This window comes from Dromiciops gliroides, chromosome 6 (genome assembly GCF_019393635.1).
Source record: "Dromiciops gliroides isolate mDroGli1 chromosome 6, mDroGli1.pri, whole genome shotgun sequence".
Classification (NCBI taxonomy): Eukaryota; Metazoa; Chordata; class Mammalia; order Microbiotheria; family Microbiotheriidae; genus Dromiciops; species Dromiciops gliroides.
Window position 1 is genome coordinate 40,372,951 of NC_057866.1, and position 26,858 is coordinate 40,399,808.

A 26,858-nucleotide genomic window follows, 5' to 3' on the forward strand; every position below is an offset into this window, starting at 1 on the left:
GGGAATATATATTTGTATATAATCATTTATGAATGTTTCCCCTCAATACAGTGTAAGTTCCTTGAAGACAAGGATTGCTTTATTTTTGTCTTCGATTCTGCAGCTTCTAGTACAGTTCCTGGCACATAGTAGGTGATTAATGAGTGTTTATTGATTGACCATGGATAGAGGTTAGGGATTGGATTTGTAATTTAGTACGTGTAGGGAACTCTCAGGTGAAGAAACTGCCTCTACCAGTTAAGGTCTCCAGTTCTGCACTGTATAGTCTTAAGAGTTTTCTAGAAAATAGTAGGTGTTTAATAAATGCTTGTTCATTGATTGATTGATAAGTCAAGTGTGGGTAGATTCACTGACCAGTAAGTGGCTCTTGTGGCCACCTTTGACAGAACTCCCAAGATTCCAATCTTGTGAATTTACTAGTTATTTTCTTCCTTTTATCTTACTCTTTTTTCTTGTCATCTTTCCCTCCTTCTTCCTTGTTCTACTTCCTATCCCCTTGGCCACCTAGTCTCTGAATGTTTTGGAGAAGGCTAGTTTCCAATCATGCTTTCTTCTTCATCCAGTTGAAGAGAGGGCCCCATTGTGATCCAGCCAAACCAGTCTTTTTAAAGTTCCTTCAGTATGATACTCATCTCTCATCTTCACACCTTTGCACTGACTGTCCCCAGTGTAAAGCCAATATAATATATTCAGTGTATTGATCAAGAAACTTCAAATTACTGGAAGAATACCATAAACCCTCAATTAAACAAATTTTTAAAAATTAAGGGAAACGGGGAAGCTAGGTGGCACAGTGGCTAGAGCACCGACCCTGGATTCAGTAGGACCTGAATTCAAATCCAGCCTTAGACCCTTGACACTAGCTGTGTGACCCTGGGCAAGTCACTTAACCCCAATTGCCTCACAAAAAAAAATTAAAGGAAACTTCACTTTTAGGAAAGGGGCAAGTCACAAAAATGCAAACTGAGATCAGGCACATCTTAAAAGATGACACAACTTATAGGCAGGCAATGTTCTGGGATCAGGTTGTGCTCTGCACCATCTCATGTACTTTCTACATCTCTGTCCACAGCCCCTCTACAAGGGCAATGAGTATATATGCTCACTATGGCATTAATACATTGTAGAAAGAGAGGACCATATTTGAAGTCAGAGGATTGGGGTTCAAATCTTGCTGCTGCCTGGTACTGCTTATTCACACAAGTCTTTCCATCTCACTGAGCATCAGTTTTCTCATTTCTTAAATGGGAGGCATCGGGCTAGATAACCACTATCATCCCTTGTAATCCTAGGCCAAGGTTTTTCAACAAAGGTTGAACCAAAAACCTCCCTTCTAGGTTACAAGAAAATTTGTGGAAGCCAATTTCCTGAGCTTCCACATGAATTGCTGTTGTGCAAAATGCTCATTTATAATTATTAAGTTGTTATCAGCACTTTTAGTTGTTTAAAGTGGCTAGTGGATAGATCACTGACTGGGCTTAGAAGCAGGAAGATTTATCTAACTGAATTCAAATCAGGCCTCTGACACTTATTAGCTGTGTGACCCTGGGCAAGTCACTTAACCTTGTTTGCCTCAGTTTCCTCATCTGTAAAATGAGCTGGTGAAGGAAATCGCAAACCACTCCAGGATCTTTGCCAAGAAAACCCCAAATGGCGTCATGAAGAGTCAGACAAGGACTGAAATGACGGAACAATAAAAGTGTATGTTGGGAAGGCAAGTGTTTTCTGTATTTCTAGCTAGATGATAAAACTTTTTAAAGGTTAATACTTCTTGCTCCTGACTTTTCACATAGCTTGGTGCTCTCCATGCACATGTAAAAGTTGTTGGCATCTGATGTGCCATTTGGCACCTAGTTTTTTTTGTTTTGTTTTGTTTAACCAGACCTATGATTTCCTCTTGATAGGGAACCCTTACTGAAGAAACTCTCTTCCGGCACACACTTGAACCTTCCCAACACCTTATATTCTTAGAAAATGAAGTAATCTCTAGCTTGAAGTCCCCCAGCTAGAAATGTGAGAGCAGAGCTTTGAACCCGTGTTTTCCTCCTCCTGATCCACTGTGACACACTGGTTATAGTTGGGGGAAAAATCCAGCATTAACTTCAGGGCATCAGAGGGCATCAGTGCCTCTTGGTCCCTTGGCCGTTAGGAAGAGATGAAAGGGATAAGACTTAGGTTCAGACCTGCCTTTGCGGGGTCTTTGAATTAAATGCAGCACTTACTGGAGAGGTGGGTGAGGGAAAAGATCTGCATGTGGGCAAACCTGGAGGCCTGCTGCCTAATGCTATAATCCCAGAATTAGAGAAAGGTAGACCTGGAGGGGATTGCAGGGCTCATGAGGAAAATTAATAGGGGAAGAACAAGGCGGCAACAGCACCTACATTCTGGCTGCATCTTCCAGTGTGTGTTCCCTCAGCCCTGCAGTCATAGAGTTCAACTTTTTTATAAGGGAGAGACTTCAAAAACTTCAGATGGGAAGTTCCCAGGGCTCTCAAGTCTGGAGAACTAGGTGAGACATTGTGCAGAAAAATCACCTTTCTTATGGTACTTATTTCCACCCTGCAGTTTCCAGGCAGAGCACCCTAAAAGAAATTCTCTTCTTTCACAGAAAGCTTTTTGAACCATTTCCCCCCCTTAACAAACTTAGGCTGCTTTTCATCCTGTACAAATTCTTGTCCAAGACTGGGAGAATGGGAGCTTTCTTTACTTTGTACTTGGGCATTCCTGGCCAAATGTGGTTTTATGTGTGTGTCTGCTAATGAAGGGCTTGAGAGCTATGATGGTATAGTTGGGAAAGAGCTGAACTCGTTGGCATGAAGATCTGTGTTCAAATCCTACTTCTCTTGTATGCTAGATGTGTGACCCTGAGCAAGTCATATCACTTCTCAGTGAGTCAGTCTCACTTCCCAGGCAGACTTCCCTCACTTCCCTGAGACTAGAAGTTTCAGAGCTGATATCGATCTGTCTTGCATATAGCAAGTGCTTAATAAATGCCCATTCATTCATTCATTCATTCATTGGTAATGGAAGTCTTCTCCAGGAATTTCTTATACCAATGAAATCATAGATCTTCTCCTTCCCCTACAAATGAAGAAATGACCTTGGGCAAACCCAAACTCTCCATTATACTGGAAGAGGCATATATAGGATGTCCTAAAAGTCTTAGTTCACTTTGAAGTTTTAAGATATTCAGACTTTAGGGAAAACCTGTATTCTGAATTGAGGGCTACCAATGAAAGACTCTTACTAAGGTAAACCTGTCATTTTTCACAGAGTTTGCAGTCTGGAAACCCATTGCTCAGGGCTTGGGAAAACCACTTGAGGTGTTTCCTTTCAAGAGGGAGTTTATATTGACCTGAGATGGCAAATGTATCATGTTGGCAATTATTAATAAAAGAATTCATAACTCAGAAAATCAATCTCTTTTGACCTGGGGAGGAATCCTCAGATCTCTCACAGTCCTAGACCCAGAGTGTGTGTGTGTGTGTGTGTGTGTGTGTGAGTGTGTGTGTGTGTGTGTGTGTGTGTGACCATGCGCAAGTCACTGTAGTTCTCTTGACCTCAGGTTTCTCATCTGTAAAAATGGGATAATAATGACTTCCATAGCTATATCATGGGTTTGTTGTGAGGTTCAAATGAAATCATACATGTAACATGTTTTATAAACTGGCACGGGCTAGATAAACATTATTTATTTACTTATTTATTCACTTATGTATGTATCTATTCATTCATTTACTTATTTATTTGTTTATTTATTTATTTATTGGGGCAATGAGGCTTAAGTGACTTGCCCAGGGTCACACAGCTAGCAAGTGTCAAGTGTCTGAGGCCGGATTTGAACTCAAGCCCTCCGGAATCCAGGGCCAGTGCTTTATCCACTGTGCCACCTAGCTGCCCCCTATAAATTTTTTTAAGTTATAAATTCCATCTCTCCCTTTAGCCCTTTCTCTACCCATTGAGAAGACAAGCAAATGATATCCATTACACATGTGAAGTCTTGCAAATCTATTTTCATGTCAGGCATGTTGTAAAAAATAGTAAAGGGAAAAAGGGAGGAAGGAAGAGAGAATGAGAATGGAAGGAAGGAAGGAAGGAAGGAAGGAAGGAAGGAAGGAAAAGAAGAAGAAAAAAGTAAAAAAAAATACACTTTAGTCTGTATTCAGAGTTCATCAATTCTCTCTCACGAGGTAACTAGCTTTTTTCATTATGTCTTTTGGAATTGTCTTAGAGTATCTAAGTCTTACATAGCTGATCATCATACAGTATTGCTGTTACTGTGTACAGTGTTCTCCTGGGTTCTGCTCACTTCACTTTGCTTCAGTTCATATAAGTCCCCCAGGGTTTCTCAACCTCATAATTTTATAAATAAGAAAAGTGAGGCCCAAAGAGGAGAATGATTTGCCCAAGGTCACACAGACAATAAATAGCAGAACCATGATTTAAGTCAGATCTTCTGACTTGAAATCCAGCCCACATCCCATGTTAGTTAAGTTGCTAAAAACTGTGTTTAAATAAGTAGTCAGATTCTCATGTTTGACTCAGTGATTCTGGATTTTAAAAAGGTGTGGGAGGGAGGCACAATTCTGGTGAAAGCAGTAGGCCTGTTCATGAAGGGGAGATGAACTTATGCAAAACTGGCTGTCAAAATAACAGCATTCCCTGGGGGGTTTTAGGGCTGAGAACTTTTAGTGAGATGGGACACAATTTAAAAGAATTACTTTTTAAAAATAATGAATGGTTATTCCATTAACTAGTGGCATTAATTACCTCTTCCTATTAACATTGTTTGTTTTTCCTGTGTTGGTTTTTGACTTGCAAGTTATAATAATTCCATATGCTGAGGGGTCTTTTCCCAGAATTCTAGAAAAAGAGTGACTGAGAAAAAACAAACAAACCATAGTATATAAATGAATAGAGTTCATTTGGAGCAGCAGCATTATCCAATGCAAAGTGCTGTGGATATAAATTTAGAAAAATTGGGTTTATATCCCACTTCTTTTCTTTGGTTCCCATGTGATCTTGGGCACTGAGTAATGAGTGATTCTACACTTTTTCAGAATGACAACATGTTATTGAATGGGCAACTAGGGCAGTGAGGTGGAGCAGTGGTTAGAACACTGGGCCTGGAGTCAGGAAGACCTGAATTCAAATGTGGACTCAGGCACTTAGTAGCTGTGTGACCCTGGGCAAGTCACTTTGCCCTGTTTGCTTCAGTTTCCTCATCTGTAAAAAGAGCTGGAGAAGGAAATGGCGAACCACTCTGGTACTTCACCTAGAGAACCCCAAATGGGGTCATGAAGAACTGGAAACAGCTGGACGAGAACAGCATAGTGTGTTCAAAGCCCAGTGCTATGAACCTAACTATGCTTAACAAGCATGGGCTTTATTAGGGGAGCCCACAGGATGTGATGGGTAGTGAGTGTGGATGTGGATTTAAAGGGAAGGAAGGAATGGCAGTGCATCTCAGAGTACTCTACTTCCTCCCCTTTATCCCTTGTCATTCTTAGCTCCCTTCAAGGCTCAGCTCAAGGGACACTTCTTCACTTTGTTAGTACCCCCTTCCATTTTGTTGTATTTGGGGCTTATCTATGAATTCATTGGTGTAGGGATTGCCTGGTTTAAAAAACAATAACTGGGGCAACTTGGTGGTGCAGTGGATAGAGCACCGGCCCTGGAGTCAGGAGGACCTGAGTTCAAATCCAGCCTCAGACACTTAACACTTACCAGTTGTGTGACCCTGGTCAAGTCACTTAACCCCAATTGCCTCACTAAAAAAACACAACAACAAAAACAAAAAAAAAAAAACAACAACAAAAACCAATAACCAAACAATAAATGCGATCTTCCTCTATATGGATTATCACCTGCTCCACAATTTTTAGTCATATTGAGTTACATAGAGACACTGAGAGGTCACACAGTCAATATGTGTCAAAGGTGGGACTTGAACCTCCTTCCTGACTCCAAAGCCAGTTCCGTAGATGTCTTGAGGCCTCTCATTTTTTTTTATATATATCCTGCATTTATTTGTGGACGTGTTGTCTCCCCATAGCAGAATATAAGCTCATTGAAGGCAAGGATTTTGTATTTGTATCCCTGATACCTAGCATAGTGTCTGGCACATAGTAGTCACTTAAACGATTGTTCATTGATGGATGTTGATGTTGGAAAAGACCTTAGACTTAGAATGTCAGCGTTCAAGGGGACACTCAAGCCAGCAGAGTGACACTGAGACCATTTGCTATATAGTAAACTTGGGCCTGAGGGGGATCCTCTCATGTAAAGGAGCTATTCTTTGCTAGTGGGAAATAGTACGGGGCATATGGTTGCATTGATCATTAGTGGGATTCTTGGGTGTGGCATAAGTCCTTTGAACATTGGAAAAAGTTTCCTTTTAAAAGTATGTTATTCTTGGGGCAGTTAGGTGGCACAGTGGATAGAGCACCGGCCCTGGAGTCAGGAGGACCTGAGTTCAAATCTGGCCTCAGACACTTGACAACTTACCAGTTGCGTGATCCTGGGCAAGTCACTTAACCCCACTTGCCTCACCAAAAAACCCAAAAGTATGTTTTTCTTGAAAAAAAAACATTGGCTGCTTAAAAAGACACTCAAGTGAGGTGCTTGATGAATACTGGTGCTGTAAATTCCAGAAACCAAACAGAAGGTAGAATGAAAATGGAAGAGACAAAGCAAGTCTGAGTATATGAAGCTTATTATTGTTATTAAGTAAGTTATTAAGAGAACAGGGAAAGCTAGGTATGATCATCTATAAAAGAGTACTCAAAGGTGCCATCTCCCCTTCCCTTCCATTGTCTGGTATATATGTGTAGCATGTGTGTGTATTGTCTCCCCCTTCCCGATAGACTAAAAGCTCCCTGAGGACAGGGGCTGATTTATTCTTGTCTTTGTAGCCCTAGAATCTAGCACAGTGCCTGGCACATAGTCGATACTTAATTAATACTTGTTGACCAGTTGCAGGGTTATATTTTGGTGCTTTGATGGATCTCACCAGGACGGTTATTCTTTTGGGAGGCATAGGTCCTAGACTATCCGTGGCATCTTATCCCATAGGATTCTTAGTTGTGTTCTTCCAGAGCTATCCACAATGGCTCCATCCACCATGACAGAAGGGCTCCAGAATGTTCTATAGATCTATCGTGGGAGACCCTGGAAGAACATGGCTAAGAAATCCTATGAGATAAGTAGGCATGAATGGGATGGGATCTGTACCTCTGGAAGGAATACCTGCATGGGTGAGATCGTAGGAATTAGTGAAGCACCAAAGGCACTTATATTTTGAAGATAGAAATATAGCACCGAGGCTGCCCATCTGTTATCCATCACTGATGCCAAAAGACCAACCAACCTCCTTCTCCATCCTGTCTTCCCTCATTGACTTCTGCCACTTCTTTACAAATGCAACCATGGAGATAACTGTTCAGTGACCCTCTGATTAACATCAAGTAAGGCATAAAAAAAGGAAATAGACAGTCATATGTTTTAAAAAATGCAAAAAGCTGGAGAAATGAACATTCTTGTATTTTCCTCCAATGCTTTCAGTGTCAGTATTGATGAAGCTCACCTCTCCTGATCATTTTTTATGTTTGCTTTACCATTCTTGGTTAGAATTCTGAATCAGAGGATGATCAAGGTTGATTTTATTGGGTCCTGCCTAATGCTGTATAGGGCAGATAGTCCAAAGTGCAAGTTATTAAAATTGACACAGGATGTGTGTGCAAGGTAATATCCATCTTCGTAGAATCTGCTCTAAAGTGGGAGATTTTTCTGTAGAGTGGATTAGATTATATAGTGAGTAGGGACTATGAAAAGCAAATAGAATTGTGTATTGATGCCTTCAGAAATATTATTTGATAGCAATAAAATATTCCCTGAAATTCCCTTCAGAGCGGAGAAAATGGAGTTTGTTTGCAGTAATTTTATTTTCTCCAATTTTGCCCTCACACTTTCCAATATAAGCCAATTGGAACCTGTGATTTGGTTTTGCTTATTGGCAAAAGTACCATGTAAATTGATCTGTGATGCATTTAGAGAAGATGCTTTGAAAGTTTGGAAATTGAGATGGCTTTTTTCTGATTAGATTTTGAGAGGATTAGGGCTCATTTCTATATTTTAGTCTAATGCAATATTAACCAAATATGTCCTTTTTCAATTTAGTTTTAATCAAGTTCTAGAAGACCATTTCCTTCTAGCCCCAGTGGGGCAGTTAAAGCAGGGACTTTATTTCCATTGTCAACCTCTCTATTCGGGGTTCCATCACTTGGCTGTTCAGAATTGCTGGGAGCACAGATCAAGCTGTTGTCTTGCATGGAATTTTTTCCCCTTCAGAAAGCTACAAAATGGTAGTTATTTTAAAGGAGGGGTTTTTAAGTCCTATAAGAAAAAAAATAAGAGAGCTCTAACAGACCTGCACAAATGCTATTTCTCTTAAGGAATATGGCCCTGATGCCTTGTGTTGTTTTTATTTAATTCAATCTTCACCATGCTTAATGGTTTAAAATGCAAATACACAGCATTTGCAGTAGGTCTTCTAATTATTCAGCAGAATAATTGCCACTTATTTTATAATTATTGCTAGAAGGAACACCTTTTTTCTCCCCCCAGTTTTGTTTAAAAGCTTAGTGGGTGGAGGGAGGGCTGGGGAGAAGAGCATATCCTTCTTCCATCACACCATAGACCTTGTCAATTCAGAACTTCTAGTCTGTTAGTGATATTTATTGGGCTACTATTCCCAGCATTCCATGGAGTTAGGAGTTTGGAGATGTCTTCTTCAGCCCGGATTAATTTATAATTTAAAGGGGGACTTAGGATAAAAAAAGTGTCCTGATTTATAATGCAAAGGGGAACAAAATGTATCAATTAAACTCAAGAAGCATAATCTAGGTAGCTAGGAGTCAGGAAGATCTAAGTTCAAATCTTACCTCAGACACTTACTTGGGCAAGGGTTAGGCAAGTCACTAACCTGTCTGCCTCAATTTCCCCTTCTGTAAATGAGAATTATAATAGCAACTACCTCCCTAGGTTGCTGTGAGATTATTTGCAAAGTGCTTTGGAAACCTTTCAATGCTATAGAAATGCTTTGTTATTATTCATAATAACCACAAAAGACAGAAATATAGCTTGGCAGCATCTCTAACAATTCTTTGCATTTATCTGTTCAATCACAACTATAGTTGGGAGCCGGCTTGACCTTTTGATTATTGAGATGAAATTGATTGCAGTGACTTATGAATGTCTCCATTCACCATGACCTGCTTTTATAAGCTCTGGCCTCTCTCTGAGACTCCATGCAGAAGGCAAACGGCAAAGCAGAAAAGCCTACTTTGGGAAATGGGTCTCTTCAGGTCTGGCCCGGCCTGTAATGAGTCAATGAAACAGGAGTGGAAGGTTCTAGAAGTCAGTTGTCCAAATAAAAAAATAATTCCAGGTCAGGAAGAATTCATGTCTGGGCAGGTCTTTAGAAACAAGCCAGTGGAAAACAATCGAGGATGCTGCTAATTGCGTGACCTCATTTCCTTTGACACCCCTAAAACTATGTTAAAATAATGTTATGGTTGAGACACAAATGCTGAGAAGCAAGGAGCTGCTGAGGAAGGTCTGAGCTATTCAAGCACCTTCATGATCCCTAGGTATCATGCTACCTGTGGGTCTCTCCCTTGGGTCCTACACCTCATGGAGATGATGTTAGATGTCATTAGCACATTTCACTGGAGTGAGCCGAGGATGGGAAGAGATTGACTTTGGTGGGAGTTTTGGATTAGACCTGGACTGTTGTGGACCAAGGCACCTAACATCTCCTAGTGCTGTGGGACCCTGCAAGAGGAGAAGGAAGAGGAGGGAGCATCCTAGCTGCTAGTTCCCCCCACCGCAAACCCAGATTTCTGTGAGCATCCCAGCACGCTCCCTCACTCAGCACTTCCTTGCTTTTTTCCTGGATTTCTGGCTCAGCCCTGACATTATTGTAATATAGTTTTCTGTGTTTAATATTTCTTAGACTTGGTTTCCCATTGCAAGCATGGAAGAAACCCTAATGCATGAGTTTCAGAGGAGAAGGTAGCAGTCTGAACCTACTGTGTGGCTCGATCAGCAAGTGTGAGTATGAATGTTAGAGCTGCCAGGCTTTGTGAAAACTATTGGAGCCTGACGGGGACAGAGTGCAAGGTTAGCCATGGTGCTTCTCCTGGTGGAAGGTTCCTGGTGGGTTTGCAGCTCTGGCATGCTGATGATGGGCATGCTGGAAGCTTAGCCCACTCTGGAGGCAGGGAGCTGGAAGGGATAAGGCTCTCTTCCCTGTCTCCAGGCCAGACCAAAGCAATTCACTTAGCCCAACCCAGTGAATATTGATTTGGGTTCTCGAGAGTCTCAGAGGAGGGATAACTGTCCTCTGTTACCTCTGGCTCACAGTTTTCCTTCCCCTTGATCACTAGCCTAATTTTCTGCTGGTTCAGTTTAAGCCCAATTTATTCTTGTTCCACTTTTGGTGGAATTGAACAATGAAGGGACCCCAAGAGTCTAAGCATCTTCTTCGTCCTTGCTGTAGCCATGACCTTTTTTAAAAAAAATTTAAAAAGAAAGAACTCATATTTCTATAGTGGGCTAAGATTCACAAAATATGAGCCTCACAACAACCCTCTAAGATATATATTTGCAGAAATTATTATTCCCATTATGCAGATGAAGAAATTCAGAAGAGATAAATGACTTGGCTATGGTAGCACAACCAGGACCCGGATCTTGGGTGATTGCATCTCGATTGTATAAATAATAATAATAATAATAATAGCAGCTCAAGTGATAATAATAGTTTGCATTGATAAATATTATCTCATTTGATCCTCACAACAACCCTGGGAGGTAGGTGCTATTATTATCATCTCCATTTTCTGGAGGAGGAAACCAAGGTAGAGAGTAGTTAAGTGGTTTGTCCAGGCTCACATAGTTAGCAAGTATGTAAGTCTATATTTGAACTCAGGTCTTTTTGATTCCTGGTCCAGCACGGTATCTGCCATGCCACTGGGCTTCCCCTAATTCAAGGCAGAGTGGACCCTCTTCCCCACACTGGTATCAGGAGAATCATGTTAAGAGCTAATCATACAGGGGCAGCTAAGTGACGCAGTGGATAAAGTACCGGCCCTGGATTCAGGAGGACCTGAGTTCAAATCCGACCTCAGACACTTGACACACTTACTAGCTGTGTGACCCTGGGCAAGTCACTTAACCCTCATTGCCCCCCCCCCCAAAAAAAAGCCAACCATACAAATCAAACAGACATTGAGAGAATCAGACAATCAAGCATTGGATAAGCATCTACTGTGTGCTGTGTGTGCTTATAGACATGCCAGGAATATAGACAAAGGTCCCTGTCCTCAAAGAAAGTATTTTTCTAATGGGGAACAGTCTAGAAGATTAGCAAGGTGTTTCACATAGGTTGTCTAGTTGGAGCCCTAGGAGATAAGCACGACAGACAAATTTGCCCCCATCTTACAGATGAAGCAGCTGAATTTGAGAGCATTGAAGTCCCATAGTCACACAGCTAGCAGGCTGCAGGAGCTGATTCCGAGTCTCGTTATCCCTTGGCTAAGAATAATCCTAGTTCATGCTGATAGAGCATTTTTAGGCTTCCAAAAGGCTTCACGTCCATTGTGCCATCCATGAAACAACTCTGATAGATGGATTATCATGCACACTTAACCACTGAGACTCACAGAGTGATCTGCTCAGAGCTAGCACATTTCAGAGGTGGGATCTGAGCCCGAGTCTTCCTGTGTCTCATGTCCAGCTCTCTTTCCACTACGGACACTCAGTTCCTACAACATAAGCTCGATGATGATAGTTTATCAACTGAGAGGCAACATGTTGTAGTACGTTGGATTTGAAGCCAGGAGGAATCATGCCTTAGATCCTTGTGCTGGTTGTTTGAGTGTCAGAGTCATCACTTTCAGCTCTCTCAGTCTCAGTTTCTTCATCTGGAAAATGGGGGTAGCGATAGAACACCCCCCACAGGGTTGTTGTGTACATCAAATGAAACATACATGTAAAGTGATTTGCCAGCCTCAAAGGCTGTATTAATGATAGCTTTTATCTCTGTGTCAGGTCTTTACTTACTGGAGGTGTCCCATTTGGGTGGTTGTGATTTGATCTCTGCATACCTGATCAGAAGAAGAATAAATCGAACTAGGGGGTGCTTTATAAATTATTTTTGTACCATGAATGTTTTTCCCCCTGAAGCACTGGCACGGGTTGTTGATCCCAAAGGTTAGGGAGCACACGTTTGAGCTCCTTCGTCCCATGTGAGACATTTCCCAGTCTTCCTTGAGTGGACGATCAACGCTTGTGGGGTTTTATTGGAGCCTGGGGAGGGAGTTGTTAGCCAGAAGTGCAAGGTCACTGACCCACTTGGTTTCCTTGGTTGCCTTTCTCATTTTATGATTGAAGAAGGAGGTGAAATCTCAAAACCCGTCACCCTAATAAAAGTGGAAGGTTTCCTCTTACCCGCAGAGCCCAAGTGCAGTTTTTCCTTCCATTCCCTCCTGTTTGCATTTGGAACCTCTCATTCCTCTACGGTGATTACTGGACCCTAGGGCTTTAATCTTTGCTTTTGCAGAAATGAATTGGGAGTCGGCAGTCATTTAGTCGTGTGTGTTTGTGTGTGTGTGTGTGTGTGTGTGTGTGAGTGTGTGTGAGAGAGAGAGAGAGAGAGAGAGAGAGAGAGAGAGAGAGAGAGAGAGAGAGAGAGAGCGCGAGCGCTGTACTTGGGAGATTGCCAGTCACAGGTGTGGGCAGTTAGGTCTGAGTGCCACAGCTCTTGGCATCCACAGGGGTCATCCACAAACAGAGAGTCCATCCGGATGGCTCATTTTCTCGTGTTGTGTTGAAAAATGGGAAGTGAAAGGGAAAGCCCATCTGTCCACAAATGCCAATGGGAGCAGCAGGTTTCTAGAAGTGAATAATGTGAAAGTGACACCAGACTTTGGTTTGGTGGGTGGCCACATTTGATCCCATCACCCTTGGCTCCTCAAAGTTCGTGAAGGCTCATGAAAACATGGGAAGAGGCTGGATTTAGAGCGAGAGAACCTGGATTCAAATCTCAGCCTTTGTATGACTTTGACAAGTCGCTCTCCCTCTTTGGGCCTCATCTGTAAAATGGATAGGATGATCGTCTCTTCTGACTCTAGTCCTAGGATGCTAAAACATTGGTCCTAAAGAGTCAGCCCAGTAGGGGCAGCTAGGTGGTGCAGTGGATAAAGCACCAGCCCTGGATTCAGGAGGACCTGAGTTCAAATCTGGCCTCAGGCACTTGACACTTACTAGCTGTGTGACCTTGGGCAAGTCACTTAACCCCCATAGCTCTGCCCAAAAAAAACAAAAAAAAGAGTCAGCCTAGTGTTTTGGACAGAAGGCTGAAATTGGAGTTAGGATGACCAGGCTTGTGTCCTGTCTCATGCAGATAATTACTAACTGGGTGGCCCCAGGCCGGTCACTTAATCTCCACAAGCATTCACTAAGTGCCTGCTCTGTGGCAGTTACAGGGCTAGGCGCTGGGGATTCAGATATCAAAGTGAAGCAGTGCCTGCCCTCAAGGAGCTTACATTCTAGTAAGCAAGAATGCCTGTCATTGCCTACCTCCCAGGGTTGTGGCTGTGCTCAAATGAGATGATGTATGTAAAGTGTTTTTCAAACCTTAGAGTGATATATGGATGGATGGAGGGATGTAGGAATGTATGTATGTATGTGTACATGCATGCATATGCATGTGTGTATGTGTATATATACATATCTCAAATATATTTGCTATATTGATAATATAACGTGTGTATACATACATACATATACACACATATATCAAATTACTCTCTCTGGGCCTCAGTTTCTTCATCTCTGAAAAATAGGGGGGTAGGGTGGAGATTTGGAGTCAGACAACCCAAATTCAAACTTGGTCATAACTTGTTTGACTTTGTGGGCAAGTCACTTAACTTCGTCCAGCTCTCAGTTTCTTCAGCTGTAAAATGGAGGTGGGAGGTTGAACTAAATGACTTTGAAAGTTATCTTCTAGCTTTAAATTTGTGATCCCATGATGAGATGACCTCCCTTCTCATTCTAATTATGAGATCTTAGGAAATTAAATGCAATCACCATATAATCTACTGAAAGCCCTCAGCAAATTTTTCTAGAACAGAGTCTGTCCCACTGGGCTGTGTTGAAAGAAAGGCTATAAATGGATCAGGGAAGGCATCCTGGAGGAGGTGTCATTTGAGCTGGGACTGGAAAGGTTGATCTTACTTCAGGAATAATAGCTAAATGCGATATCTAAACGTTGATTTATTTTTTAATTTAATTTTTAAAAATTTCCAATTACATATAAAGAGATTTTTTTGAGTTCCACATTTTTCTCCCACTCTCCCTTCCCTCCCTTCTCCTGAAACCATCAAGCAATCTGATACAGGTTATACATTACAATCATGTTCAACCTATTTCCACATCAGTCAGAGGGAAAAAAAAAACCCACAGGAAAGAATAAACAACAGCAACAACAACAAAGCAACAACAAAAGTGAAAATAGTATTAAGTGGTTAATTTATATGACCAAACCTCTTTATCAGGTGTGTGATAGCTGAAGAACATTGCTTGAGGTTCTGAGTCTGTGCCAACGAAGGTCTTACTAACTTAAAACCTGTGTTGAAGTGATGTTACTTTTACTTTTCAGAGATATTCTTGGTGAATAGAAAAAAAAAATGTCCAAAGCATGTTAAGCAGCCAGCTCTTGTATATAAACCAACAACTGACTTCCTTGGGGTGCGTAGAGGTTGAAAGATGGCAGAGGTGGTGGGGGTGGGGGTGGGCGGTGGGGAGGTGACTTGACCAGAGTAATGTTTTGTCTAGGTTTATGGATGTGTTTCCACAATCATTCTTTTGCCGTTGCTGGTAAAAATGCATCTCTTTAAAGCTTTGCTCTGTAGTCCCACTTGCATAAAATGCCAGGCTGAGTTCCTGGAATATCTGCTTGATATAAACCATTCCCAAAGGGACACTCCAACATACCTTGGGATGTGTTTTCCTTTGGCCCATAGAGTCCACAGTTCACCCCAATTTTCCATCCTGCTGTTCTAGTTAAAATAACTAACCCAGGGCCCTACATTTGGATCTCCGCCCCCCCCCCAAAAAAAAAAATTGCAGCCAATCATTTTAGATGTCCCTGGACTGAATAAATAGAGGCAGGTTGGTGTAGTGGTAAAATACCATAGGGAGATCTGTAAATCCGAGGGCCAAGGGAAAGGGCACAGCCCTGGATTTTAAATGCCACCTTTGTCACTTACTAATTATGTTACCCACGGCAAACTCTTTCACCTCTTTGGGGCTCAGTTTCCTCATATGGATGGTAATAGATAACAACAACAACAAAAACAATAATAGCACTTTTATGTTTGTAAAGTGCTATACATATATTAACTCATTTAATTCTTGATAAGATCTAAAGTCCCTTCCAGCTCTAAATTTCTGATCCCATAGTTTCTTTTTTTACCTGGCCATTAGAAAACAAATAATGTGGCATTTCAGTATTAGGATATTTATGGTTTGAGCACGTACCTTCCTCCCCCACTCCGCTTAATCTTGTCTAGAGACCAGAGGAAAACAAATAAAATATTATCTAGCAACTGGATATTTGTGAGTTGCTCTGTCTCCACTTTATTAACATAAAGGTTGGCAGATTATAGATGAAAGGTCATCATGGCAAAAGCCACGTCAGACTATTTCATAACTGGGATGACAGAGAGAGGACATCAGAGCTAGTTTTGGCTTCTCTGAAAAAGAAGGAGCCTACCAGTGTTGTGCAGATAACCTCACCTGTTTCTAACTTGATGTAATTCAACAAATATTTAATAAGGGCCTACTGTGCACCTTGGGCTCTTCCAGTTGCCAAGGGATACAGAGATGGGAACAAATCAGTTTCTGCCTTCAAAGAGCTTACCTTCCTGTGTCAGGAGGCAAATTCATTCTGTGGTTTCTTATTCATATGACTTGCCCAAAAGCAGATTTAGGAGAAAAGAAGAACCTGAGAAATCAAATTTCCCTTCTTTATTCCTCTGAGGCCCGGGAGACATTGCAGCATAATTGATAAACCTTTGTGACTTTTACTGGCAGTGTGACTCTGGGAAAGTCACTTGATGTCTGAGTTTAAGGTTTTTTTCACCTGCAAAATGTCAATAATAATACCTGTGGTCCCTACCTCACAGGGTTATAGTGTGGCTCAAGTGAAATAATGTAGGGAAAGCGATTTGAAAAATGGGAAAGTTGTGTTTAAAGGCTTGTTTCATTATTGTGCTTTCCAAATGAGGATCGCTAGTAATTGTCAGATTTCCTTTTTTTGAGTCGGCTTGGGAAAAAAAAAACAATCTCTTTTCTTTCTGATACTTCAATCCTTGCCCAACCTCTCTGAAAGATCCTTTAAAAAGCATAGGAAAACCTAAAAAAAAAAAGTGAAAGTGAAGTCAAAATCATTCTGTGAGGGCTCTGGTACGTGGTGATGAAAGCATCCTACAGGCAGTCCATCCCCATGAATGATTAAAGAGAAACGAAACATGTTCGGCATGATTTATAAAAGTGGCCAGCCAAGGATTGCAGGAAAACAGGGCCCTTCTTGTAAGTGATTGCGATCCAGGCTAACGTTCTCTTCAGCATGATCTACAAGGCACCGTGGCATGCCTTTGGTGCAGAGGGGGAGGAGTAGGTAAATGCTCCTCTTAATGAATAGCATCAAGCCATGTTCCTGAGCGATGGTGCTTTGTGTATTGCACAGTCTCCTTGTGTAGGATGGGAATTTGTAACCCTATTTGGTTACTTTGCAACACATCCTTCATCTGCCCTGTGAGCACAATATAAAAAAAAAAAGTGGGATATCTTCGTCATTCTCCTTTGGTAGCTTGAAACACATGTAACTCTTCTTGTTGCCTTAAGCTAGTGAGATTTGCCTAAATTGCTTTGCTGGTTATCGGCCCAAAAGTATGGCCAATTCTCAGCTTGACTTTCCCTTTCCTTTGTGCTAAGAGCTGTTTATTAAATATTTGAAAGTAGTTACTTGCCAAGGGCCAGTAATGAGAGAGAATGGGCTGGGCTTTGTACACTGTGTGTTCCACACAGTGCCAGGCACATAGTAGGTGCTCAGGAAATGTTTGTTGGTTGATTATTTAGTAGCAAAAAAAATTCCCATTAAATCTTTTTCCCCCAAAGAAATTCTATTTAGAGAAACAATATGGCATAGTAGAATATTGTCTGGCTCTGGAATCAAGAAAACCTGAGTTGAAGTGTTGCTTCTGACAAATACTAGCTGTATGACATTTAACCTTTCAGTGTCCCTGGGCAATTCACTAAGACTGTAAGTTATAGTTGAATTGCCGATCTGCATTATTGCAGGGAATTTCCAAATGGGGTGTTCCATACACAGGGAAACCACAAGTCTGGGCTGGCAATAAAGAAATAAATAAGGTTTATGGATACCTTTTATTTTTATATCACGGTCTTTTCCTGATAGTAACTCCAACCAACCAACCTATCCATAGTACTTCCATCGTAACAGAGAAAAAACAATTAAGCAAAACAAAACCAAAATCATTCTGTGGACTTGCAGCTTGTATATGCATAATTCCACATCTCCTTGCCAGGCGGAGAGAGAGAGATCGAATTCATTTTCTGTTCTCCTGAACCAAGACTGAGCATTATAATTACTCAGAGTTCAAATTTCTTCTAATATTTTTTTCATTTGCATTATTGTGGTCATGCCCATTTAATTCCCTTCATTGTCTTTATCGATGCAGGAAGAGTCACTGCCTCGTAAGTAACGCCCCCCCTCCCCCAACTCCCGCTTGTCATGTGGCTTTCTGTGAAATTCCTCCCAACTCTTGGGTCTCCCCTTTGCCACCATAGTGTAATTTCACGCTTTCCTTCCTTTTGAGATGAACAACCCCTCCTACCCCCAAAATAACTAAACTAAAAAAACAAAAACAAACCAAACCCCCCCCCAAAAAAATAACCTAAAGAAAATCAGTAACATTTGAGGAGTTAACCCCATACCCTGACAATTGCCCAGCATAAGCTGATCATTTTGTCACTCATAGCTGGAATGGCAAAGAAATGGGACACTTGGTCACTGACTGTGTGCTCTGTACAGTTCCCACCCCTGAAATCTGAGTTGGCTGCTAACAAAACTTGGCCAAAAAGACTCATTTTCACTTCCACGTTGAGCTTCGTTAGCTAAATCATGGATTTCTGGCTGGCTCACGGGGACCCAGCCTTAGAAGAAGAAGTATATCCAATTTCCTGCTCGTGGTAATTTTAATACTTCCTGAAATAGCAGGAAACATTAATTTTGCATTGGGCCCAGGAGTCTTGGGAAGCAGGAATTGTAGGCACAGCCCTGTTTTGGTTTTTTTTTAAATTAAAATAAAACTAATGGCAGAGGGACCCCATTGAGAGAATGGAGAAGGGTCTTCTGAAAGAAGAGTGACAAATACCCTAGCACCTTCTCTCAGGTTTTTCTTTCCTGTAGCACCATAGCTGGTTATTAATATGTATGATGGGCATTTTGTTCAAACATTATAAATCTAGGCTGAGGTCTAGTGTTGGGGTTTTCCTTTATAGCTCTCATTCTTCTGCCCAGAATTATCTCATTTTGATCAGGAAACTTTGCATAAAAATCATACACAGAGCTCCAATTTCCATTCCATAAATATTAAAAGGGGGTTAAGTATTACAGTTTCTCTTTCAGGCCCCAGTGGGAGGAGGAAAGTTAGCTTTCTAATCAGGGCCCTGTAATAATGCTCTTTTCATTCACAAGCCAAAAGGTAAACAAAACATTGCTCTTGCCCCCACAATATGGTAATACTTAGTGAAGTAAACCAAATATAATATAACAAAAGAAAATCCATAGAGCACTTGATTGTTTTACCCATGATATAGGAAATATATACTGAAACGGGCCATTCTACTTGTTATCTGAACTGTTGTGGATAACTGGTGGGGGTGGGAGGGTATTTTTTGTAATTTTATTTTTATGGATACCTTGTTTTTATATCTCCATTTCCAGTGGAATCAACAGGTATTTATTAAGTACTTACTAAACTCAGACACTGCTGTTTCCAAACATATCTCTCTTTATTCTCCTATGGAAGGAATCATCCTTTGTAACAAATATTTTTAAGAGAGAGAATTTTGATGTGTTGATTTCTTTTGTTGACTTTTTCCCCCTTCTTACTCCTTAAACATTTCTTTGTTAAAAGGGGAAGCTAGGTGGCGCAGTGGATAAAGCATCAGACCTGGATTCAGGAGGACCTGAGTTCAAATACAGCCTCAGACACTTAACACTTACTAGCTATGTGACCCTGGGCAAGTCACTTAACCCCAATTGCCTTGCCAAAAAACAAAACAAAACAAAGGGATGACTCGGTGGGAGAGGAGGCCAGAGCGTGTGATGAGAAATATAGATGATGTAAAAAACAAAGATATTGATAGTTAATTTAAAAAAAAGAAAAAAATGAAAGTGAAAAATAATTGTTCAATAAAATCAGCCAGCACTTGACCCACATCTGACTTCATCTGTAGTTCTCCAACTCTGCAAAGAAAAGAGGGAAATATTCTTTTCTCATCTTCTTCCCCTCCCCGCCCCCCCCCCGTTGAGTTTGACATTATATTTACACAGAGTTCAGTTTCAGAATTTGTTTTTTGCCTTTCCATTAATATTATTGTCATCGTGTATAGTGTTTCCTTGGTTTTGCTCATTTTATGTTACATCAGTTCATATAAATCTTTTGGGAATTTATTTATTTATTCATTCATTCATTTATTGATTGATTGATTGATTGATTGATTGATTGGCGGGGCTTGCCTAGGGTCACACAGCTAGTAAGTGTTAAGTGTCTGAGGTCGGATTTGAACTCAGGTCCTCCTAAATCCAGGGCTGGTGCTTTATACACTGAGCCACCTAGCTGCCCAAGGGGATTCATTTTTTAAAAAACAAACCATACCCACCCACCCACCCCTTTAACCATAAGGGAAAATGGGGCTAAATGACCTTGAAAGTCCATCCTCTTGAGACACCCAGATTCTATAATGGTTTTCATCAGACAATGGATAGGGAGCTAGAAGATCCTCTTTTCCAACCCTATCCTTTTATAGTGGAGGAAACTGAGACTCAGAGAGGGCAATAATTTAATTGAAGTTACTCAGCTATTTTATCATCTTAGATCACTTTTTCCACTATGCATACTGCTTCATTTAGAAACTGATTTTGTAATGATCAGAAAGAGGGAGTAATAATTAAAAAACAAAACCAACATCACCTTTTTTGATGCCTTTTTCCAGGTTCCTAAAGGGTTTTTTAGTTGATGTTGGGTCTCCATTTTGTTTGAGATAAATTTGAATTCCCATGAAAAGGTAGATTCGTTTGTGCATTTCATTCTTTCAGTTGGTTGAGCTGTTTGCTTATTGCCCCCAGTTCTACTATTGTATGTCTTGATGGCCTGCAAATGTGCTAATTAAGTGCTTTTTTTTCTCTCCCTCTCTCTCGGATTTCAGGAAGCCTGCCATATGAATATAAAATAGTGATTGCTGGGAATCATGAACTGACATTTGACAAGGAATTCATGGCTGACCTGGTTAAACAAGACTACTACCGTTTTCCTTCAGTGTCCAAATTGAAACCAGAGGACTTTGACAATGTTCAGTCGCTCCTGACAAACAGTATTTACTTGCAAGATTCGGAGGTAACAGTGAAAGGGTTCAGAATATACGGGGCTCCTTGGTAAGTGTTAATTTGAACATACCACCCCCCCCTTCTCCCACTTTACCCTTCATTAGCTCAGCTATGAGAAACTAAAGTTCCAGACTCTGGTGGTTTGGACGAACCCAGGCCCTACTTTATAGGGCAAAGAGGAACTATGGTTACTACCGTATCTTTTAATAAAAATCCTTAGTGCGGCTGCTAGAGAACAAGGAGACCATTGTTTTAATTCGTGAGGGAAAATATTTTTTATGTGGCAAGATCAGCATGATGAGGGCCCTGTCTGGGTGACTGGGTTTAGGTTTAGGTGAGTGGAAGAGGCAGATGGGGACTACAGCAAGATGGAGACGCTAGATAGACTCCCCACCCAATCTGTTGAAAGATGTAGTGAAAAGTTGCCACATTCCCTTTCCCACAGAAACTACTAGTCCAAAATCTTCGAAATTTACTTGGCCACTTCTTTTTCAATGAAGATTGTTTCTAGAAGTTCTCTCTCTTTTGATTTATGGAGCGTGAACAGAAAACTCCAAGCCAAGACCAGTGGCCCCAGAAAGACACCCTGGTGATCTTTCCAAGGCCCACCTAGCCCTTCCTAAATCCAGAGATATGGGGCCTGACTTAAAGATATACCTGGTCATTCCAGCCTGCCCTTGGATACCTCAAGTTTTGTGGGACCTTGATGTTTTGGGTGAGGCTCAAAAGGTTGGACTTATTCTTTACGTTGCATTGCAGAGTTTGGTTTGGTCCAGCAGTCCCTGAACCAAACCCCAGAGCTGGGTTGATAACAAGGTGGGGGCTGGGAAGGTAAGCACCATCCTAGATCATTAGCTTCTGCAGAACTGGGCTAACTGCATAGAGTTAGGGGTATCATAATTATATATCCTTTGAAAAATGAATGATATTTTCCCAGTAACCAGGAGTTGGTAACTAATTTGGATCCCTAGCACCTAACCAAGTACCTAGCATATAGTTGGTGCCTAATAAATGTTTGTTTATTGATTGATACTATTTCATATGTGAAGTGTCATGGAGGGTATAGGTATTTTTATTATTGTTGCTGTCGTTGTTGCTATTATTATTCTTTTTTTGTGAGGCAGTTGGGGTTAAGTCACTTGCCTAGGGTCACACAGCTAGTAAGTATCAAGTGTCTGAGGTCAGATTTGAACTCAGGTCCTCCTGACTCCAGGGCCAGTGCTCCATCCACTGTGCCACCTAGCTGCCCCGCTATTCTTCTTCTTCTTTTTTTTTTTTGCAGGACAATGGGGGTTAAGTGACTTGCACAGGGCCACACAGCTAGTAAGTGTCAAGTGTCTGAGGCCAGATTTGAACTCAGGTACTCCTGAATCCAGGGCCGGTGCTTTATCCACTGCGCTACCTAGCCGCTCCCGCTATTATTCTTCTTAATGTGGTTATTAGAACTAGAAGCATCAAGTAGTCCTACTTGCCTTTTTCCTGCTCTCTGAACGTCCTTCCATTTTTATTTGTACAAAAATGGAGTATCACAGAGCATCAAGTACAAGAGCCCAGGGAGCAAAAAGGACTCTGCCAACATGGTCTTTGCAGAAAGCTTCCGGGGGTCTCTCATGAATTGTGAACCTCACAAACCTCCACATTCTTCAAAGCCTCTTGCTAGACTGGGGTTTTTCCAGACTTTGATGCCAACTTATGAGAATTCCATTGTACTTTTTTCTTTTGACCAAGAACATAGCTGTTGAGAAAAGGAAAGTTTTAGTTCTGCTGGTACTAAAAGGCACTCGGGAGGGAATCTGGAAATTTAGGTTGTGGTCCTGACTCTGCTCACTAACCCTTTGTTGGGTAAGTCAATTCATTTTTCTGCGTCTGGGTTTTTCTCTCCTTTACTGTGAAGACTTTGGAGCAGATAGTTTTTAAGTGGAGTGTATTAAAGCAGGCCTTCTTAAACTTTTTCCATTCACAACCCCTTTTTACCCAAGAAATTTTTACTGAATCCTGAGTATATAAGTATATAAAATAGGGATATATAAACTTTTACTGTTGGCAAACTTTTTGCAACCCCACATTCAGTTACACGACCCCATAGGGGGTTGAGATCTACAGTTTAAGAAACTTTGCATTAAAGGGTATTTAATTATTTAACAACTGACTCCCTTCTCCCCTCAAAAAAGTAGGCAGGACCCACTTCTTGTTTAATTCCCATTATTGACATTTTTTAAGTACAGAAAACAAACCAGCAAATGAAGTTTTGATGTAGTTTGCTAATTTCTAAGGTGCAGATGCTCACAGTGAAAATTTAACAACCAGCTCTCATTTAACCCCTCCCCCCAGAGGAGAATAATCAGTCATGATTGGGTTTATATAGAGGCTGGATCACCATTTGGTTTGAGCCGACTCACACACACCCCCCTGTATGTATCCTGAGAATTTTATGATTTGAACTTCTTTGGATGAGTGTAATTGAAGAGTATGTTTTAGGGGCACAGGATAGCAATCGTGAAGTATTTCAAAGGTCGTCATGGGAAATTGGGCTTGTTCTTTTTGACTTCTGAAACCACAGAGCACTGGAAGGCAAAATGCAGAGAGGTGGCTTTAGGTTTGATGAGAGACAATCAGAGCTATGTAGAAGGATGATAGGCAGCCATGAGAAACATTGATTTCACTTAGAGGCTGGAGGACCATTTGCTGAGTCCAGGTTGAGCTACATAGGCAGTACACTACCTTCTCCTGGGATTCTCTAAAACAGTACTTTGGGTCTCCCTGGGATCACAGCTGCTTGTGACCTTAGACAAGTCACTTAGGCTCTCTGTGCCTTAGTTTTCTATCTAAAAAGTGGATGTGATAATCCCTGTTCTCTCTGGACTCAGAAGGTGGTGTGAAGAGGAAATCAGAGGTTGATGTACTCAAAGGCTTTGAAAAGCGTAGAACCTAGTACAAATAACTGTATTGTTATTGGAAAGCAAATGTTTTGGGGGTGAAAAGAGAAACAGAGCTACAGAACTAGAAAATGTTAGTGTTAGGAGGGACCTGGGTTTAAATCCAACCTCAGTCACCTACTTGCTATGTGGCCATGCACAAGACACAACCACTCTGCCTTTGGTGAAGAGTTGTGATGATCTAGAAAGATGCTGTCTTCAAAATTCTTGGTGCACCTTAAAGTAGAATCAATGTCAGTTATAATTGTTGATGAGAAATTAAATTATATTGCCTCTGAGTGGCTGGACTTTTCTTTTCCGCAAACTTCACCAGGGGTGACTTGATAGGAAAGTGGGCACTTTTCTAAGACAGGATCCCTTTCCTCTCTTCAACCCACTGAAATCCACTCCCAGGCAAATAAAAAAAAATAATAACAGCTAGCATTTATACAGCATTTTAAGGCTTGCAAAGCACTTTTAAGAATATTATTTAATCTTCATAACTCTGAGAGGTAGGTGCTATTATTATCACCCCCTTTTACAGTTGAGGAAACTGAGGCAGTCAGAAGTTAAGTGATTTGCCCAGGATCCCACAGCTAGAAAGTGTCTGAGGTTGGATTTGAACTCAGATTTTCCTGACTCAGATTTCCCTCACTCTATCCTTGGTGCCAGCTAATACCAGCATCATCCCCTTGAGCCATGCCATTCTTAAAATGAGTGAGGCTGATTAACATGCATTTCTGATGATCTTTCCAGAGGAAAAGCTCTCATTTGCTGATCCAGCAAGTGGTTTTAATTTAAAAAGTGAGATCAAGCCCCGAATAACAGCTGGGATGTTGAGAGTTTCTAGCCTGTCAGAGGTTTCTTAGAAATAATTGTCATCAGACTGGGGAAATAGTTATAACTCATGTGTTTAAGAAAATGTAAATTGCCATTTGGTATAGATAGAGGAAAGAAAGATCAGCCCATACACATTACATGTTTATGACTTGTGGTGCATCTGAAAGCTTTCTAAAGACCTGGGAGAATTCCAGGAGTGCCTTCTAACTTACAATTTAGCAGAATTTTTATGTAGAAAATAACTTCGAACACACAGGAGCAGGCAGGGATGCTTGCAATTGGAGCGTGCTGTGGTGCATAGCAACTACCTCTGAGGTCCGGAGAATTTGAATTTAGCCTGATGGGTCTGGGAGAAGTACATGGTATTGAGTGGATGCTCTGGCGGGGGGATGCCTGGTTCCTCAAGGGACCAGGGATACCTTCTGAGGTCATGGCTTGACTACTCCCACCATGGGGTCTGCAGGCTGGTTTCTGTGGCAATCCTGGGCAAACCTTTCCTTTGCTGCCCTTCAGAGAGCCTCGAAGAAAGATTGCAGAGATAGCCAGAATGTCCTGAACTTAGAGGCAAGTGATCTGGGTCTAGCTCATGGCTTTGGGACTTCGGAGCAGCGTTACCCCAACACAGTGCAAACTCCTTGAGGGTAACAAATGGTTGGAGTTATTTTTTTCTCTCTCGTGGTTGTTGTTTCCTTTACACATAGCAGAACTGGAAGAGACCCTAGAACACAGAATGTCAGAGCTGGAAGGGACCTTAGAGCATATACTATCAGAACTGAAAATATCAGAGCATCCAATATCAGAACTGTCAAGATGATAGAATTTAGAACTGGCAAAGGACCAAAGAACACAACTACTCTAACCCCTTTATTTTGTAGAAACTAAAACCCAAAGGAAAGTGACTTTTCTAGGCTCCCAGAAGTATCTAACAGCCAAACTGAGAATCAGAATCCAATCGAATCCAACAAGCATTTATTAAACGCCTACTATATGTGCCTCCTTATATGCATCCATTCTTCTGCCTCCCAAACCATTATTCTCCCACCACATTGCACTTCTCAGACTTTCAAGAGTTTAGTAATTTAATGTGCCCCTCTCAGGTAACCCCTTCATTTATTTTAAGCACCTCATTTTATTTAAAAAAATTTAATTCATATTTTTATATAACCTTTATTTCCAAATATATCCCTCCTCTACCGCTGAACTATCCCTTGTAACAAAGAGTAAAAAAAGGAAGGAAAACAGCAATTAGCAAAATGAACCAACATTGACACACATATGCTGTGTCTGACAGCATAATTCAGTAATCACCTCATATTCCTCCGTGTATACAAAGAAGGAAGGGAGGTCTATTTTCTCATCTGATCTCTGAACTCAAACTTGGTCATAATACACTGTTCAGTTTGGGGGTTTTATTGGGGGGGAAGTGTTTGTTCTGTTTATGTTCTATTTACATCTATTTACATCCATTGTATACATTGTTTTATTGTTTCTGCCTATTTCCGCTCCATCTACATTTATGTTGGTTGATCACTCATTTCTTCAGAGCATAGGAATGGCAAAATTTGAACTCGGGTCTTTTTAATTTCAGGTCCAGCTATCAGTGCACTGTGCCTCTAGCTGCCAAGGTAGCGAGTGGCAGACCTGGAACACAGTCCCAGATCTTCCAACTCTAACTCTTGCATTTATCCTACTGTGACATGTTGTAATTGATCAGATGCCCCTGGCCTACAAATAAAATGAATAAAAAAACACGCAAAACCAAAACAATGCCCTGGTAGAAACAGGAGTGTTCTTTAGCGGGACCCTGCTGCCCCTTTTTGTCCTCTCAAACAGAAACACAAAATGACGTCCTGTAGCTTTTAATGAATACTAGTGGGGTTTTCCAGTCCCCAGGCATTTGATCTATAGGGTGATAGAGAGATTCAGGAACAAGCAGCTTACTTTTTTGCATGTATCAGAGTAGCCCTGGGTTTAATTTGTCTGATTTAGTGACCCTGGTAAGAAGGATCTTTGCTTCTGCTGCAAGAAATACGGCCTGGCCATAGCGAGCGAGTCCAATGCTGAAATAGGTGAAAAGCTGCCACAGAATGACCGGGAGCTTGCACTGGGGAAAATGGCAAAAAAAAACCCGGGTTGGCTCTCTTTGTCCTACGGCCCTCCGGCTCTTGATTCTGAAAAATCCTCGGGTTGTTCCATCTCTCAACATCATTTCGTATGCATTTATTTTCATTGTAGGAGCCAAAACCGTAGCTGCCAGCCGGCTCCTTGGTGGCGTTTATAATTATGTTTGCCTACAAATAGCTCTAAGGTTGTTAGTGCCTTCCCGTTCTGATCAGTGC

General features: G+C 41.3%; 1 protein-coding gene across 4 annotated transcripts in view; it reads left to right on the plus strand.

Moving 5' to 3' along the window:
• MPPED2 (metallophosphoesterase domain containing 2) overlaps positions 1-26,858 on the plus strand; it is a 210,352-nt gene that overhangs the window by 91,959 nt on the left and 91,535 nt on the right. For all 4 annotated transcript variants that reach the window (XM_043973520.1, XM_043973523.1, XM_043973521.1 and 1 more), the window contains exon 4: positions 20,587-20,812. In XM_043973520.1, coding sequence (XP_043829455.1) covers positions 20,587-20,812 — 226 coding nt within the window. The remainder of the gene's footprint in view (positions 1-20,586; positions 20,813-26,858) is intronic.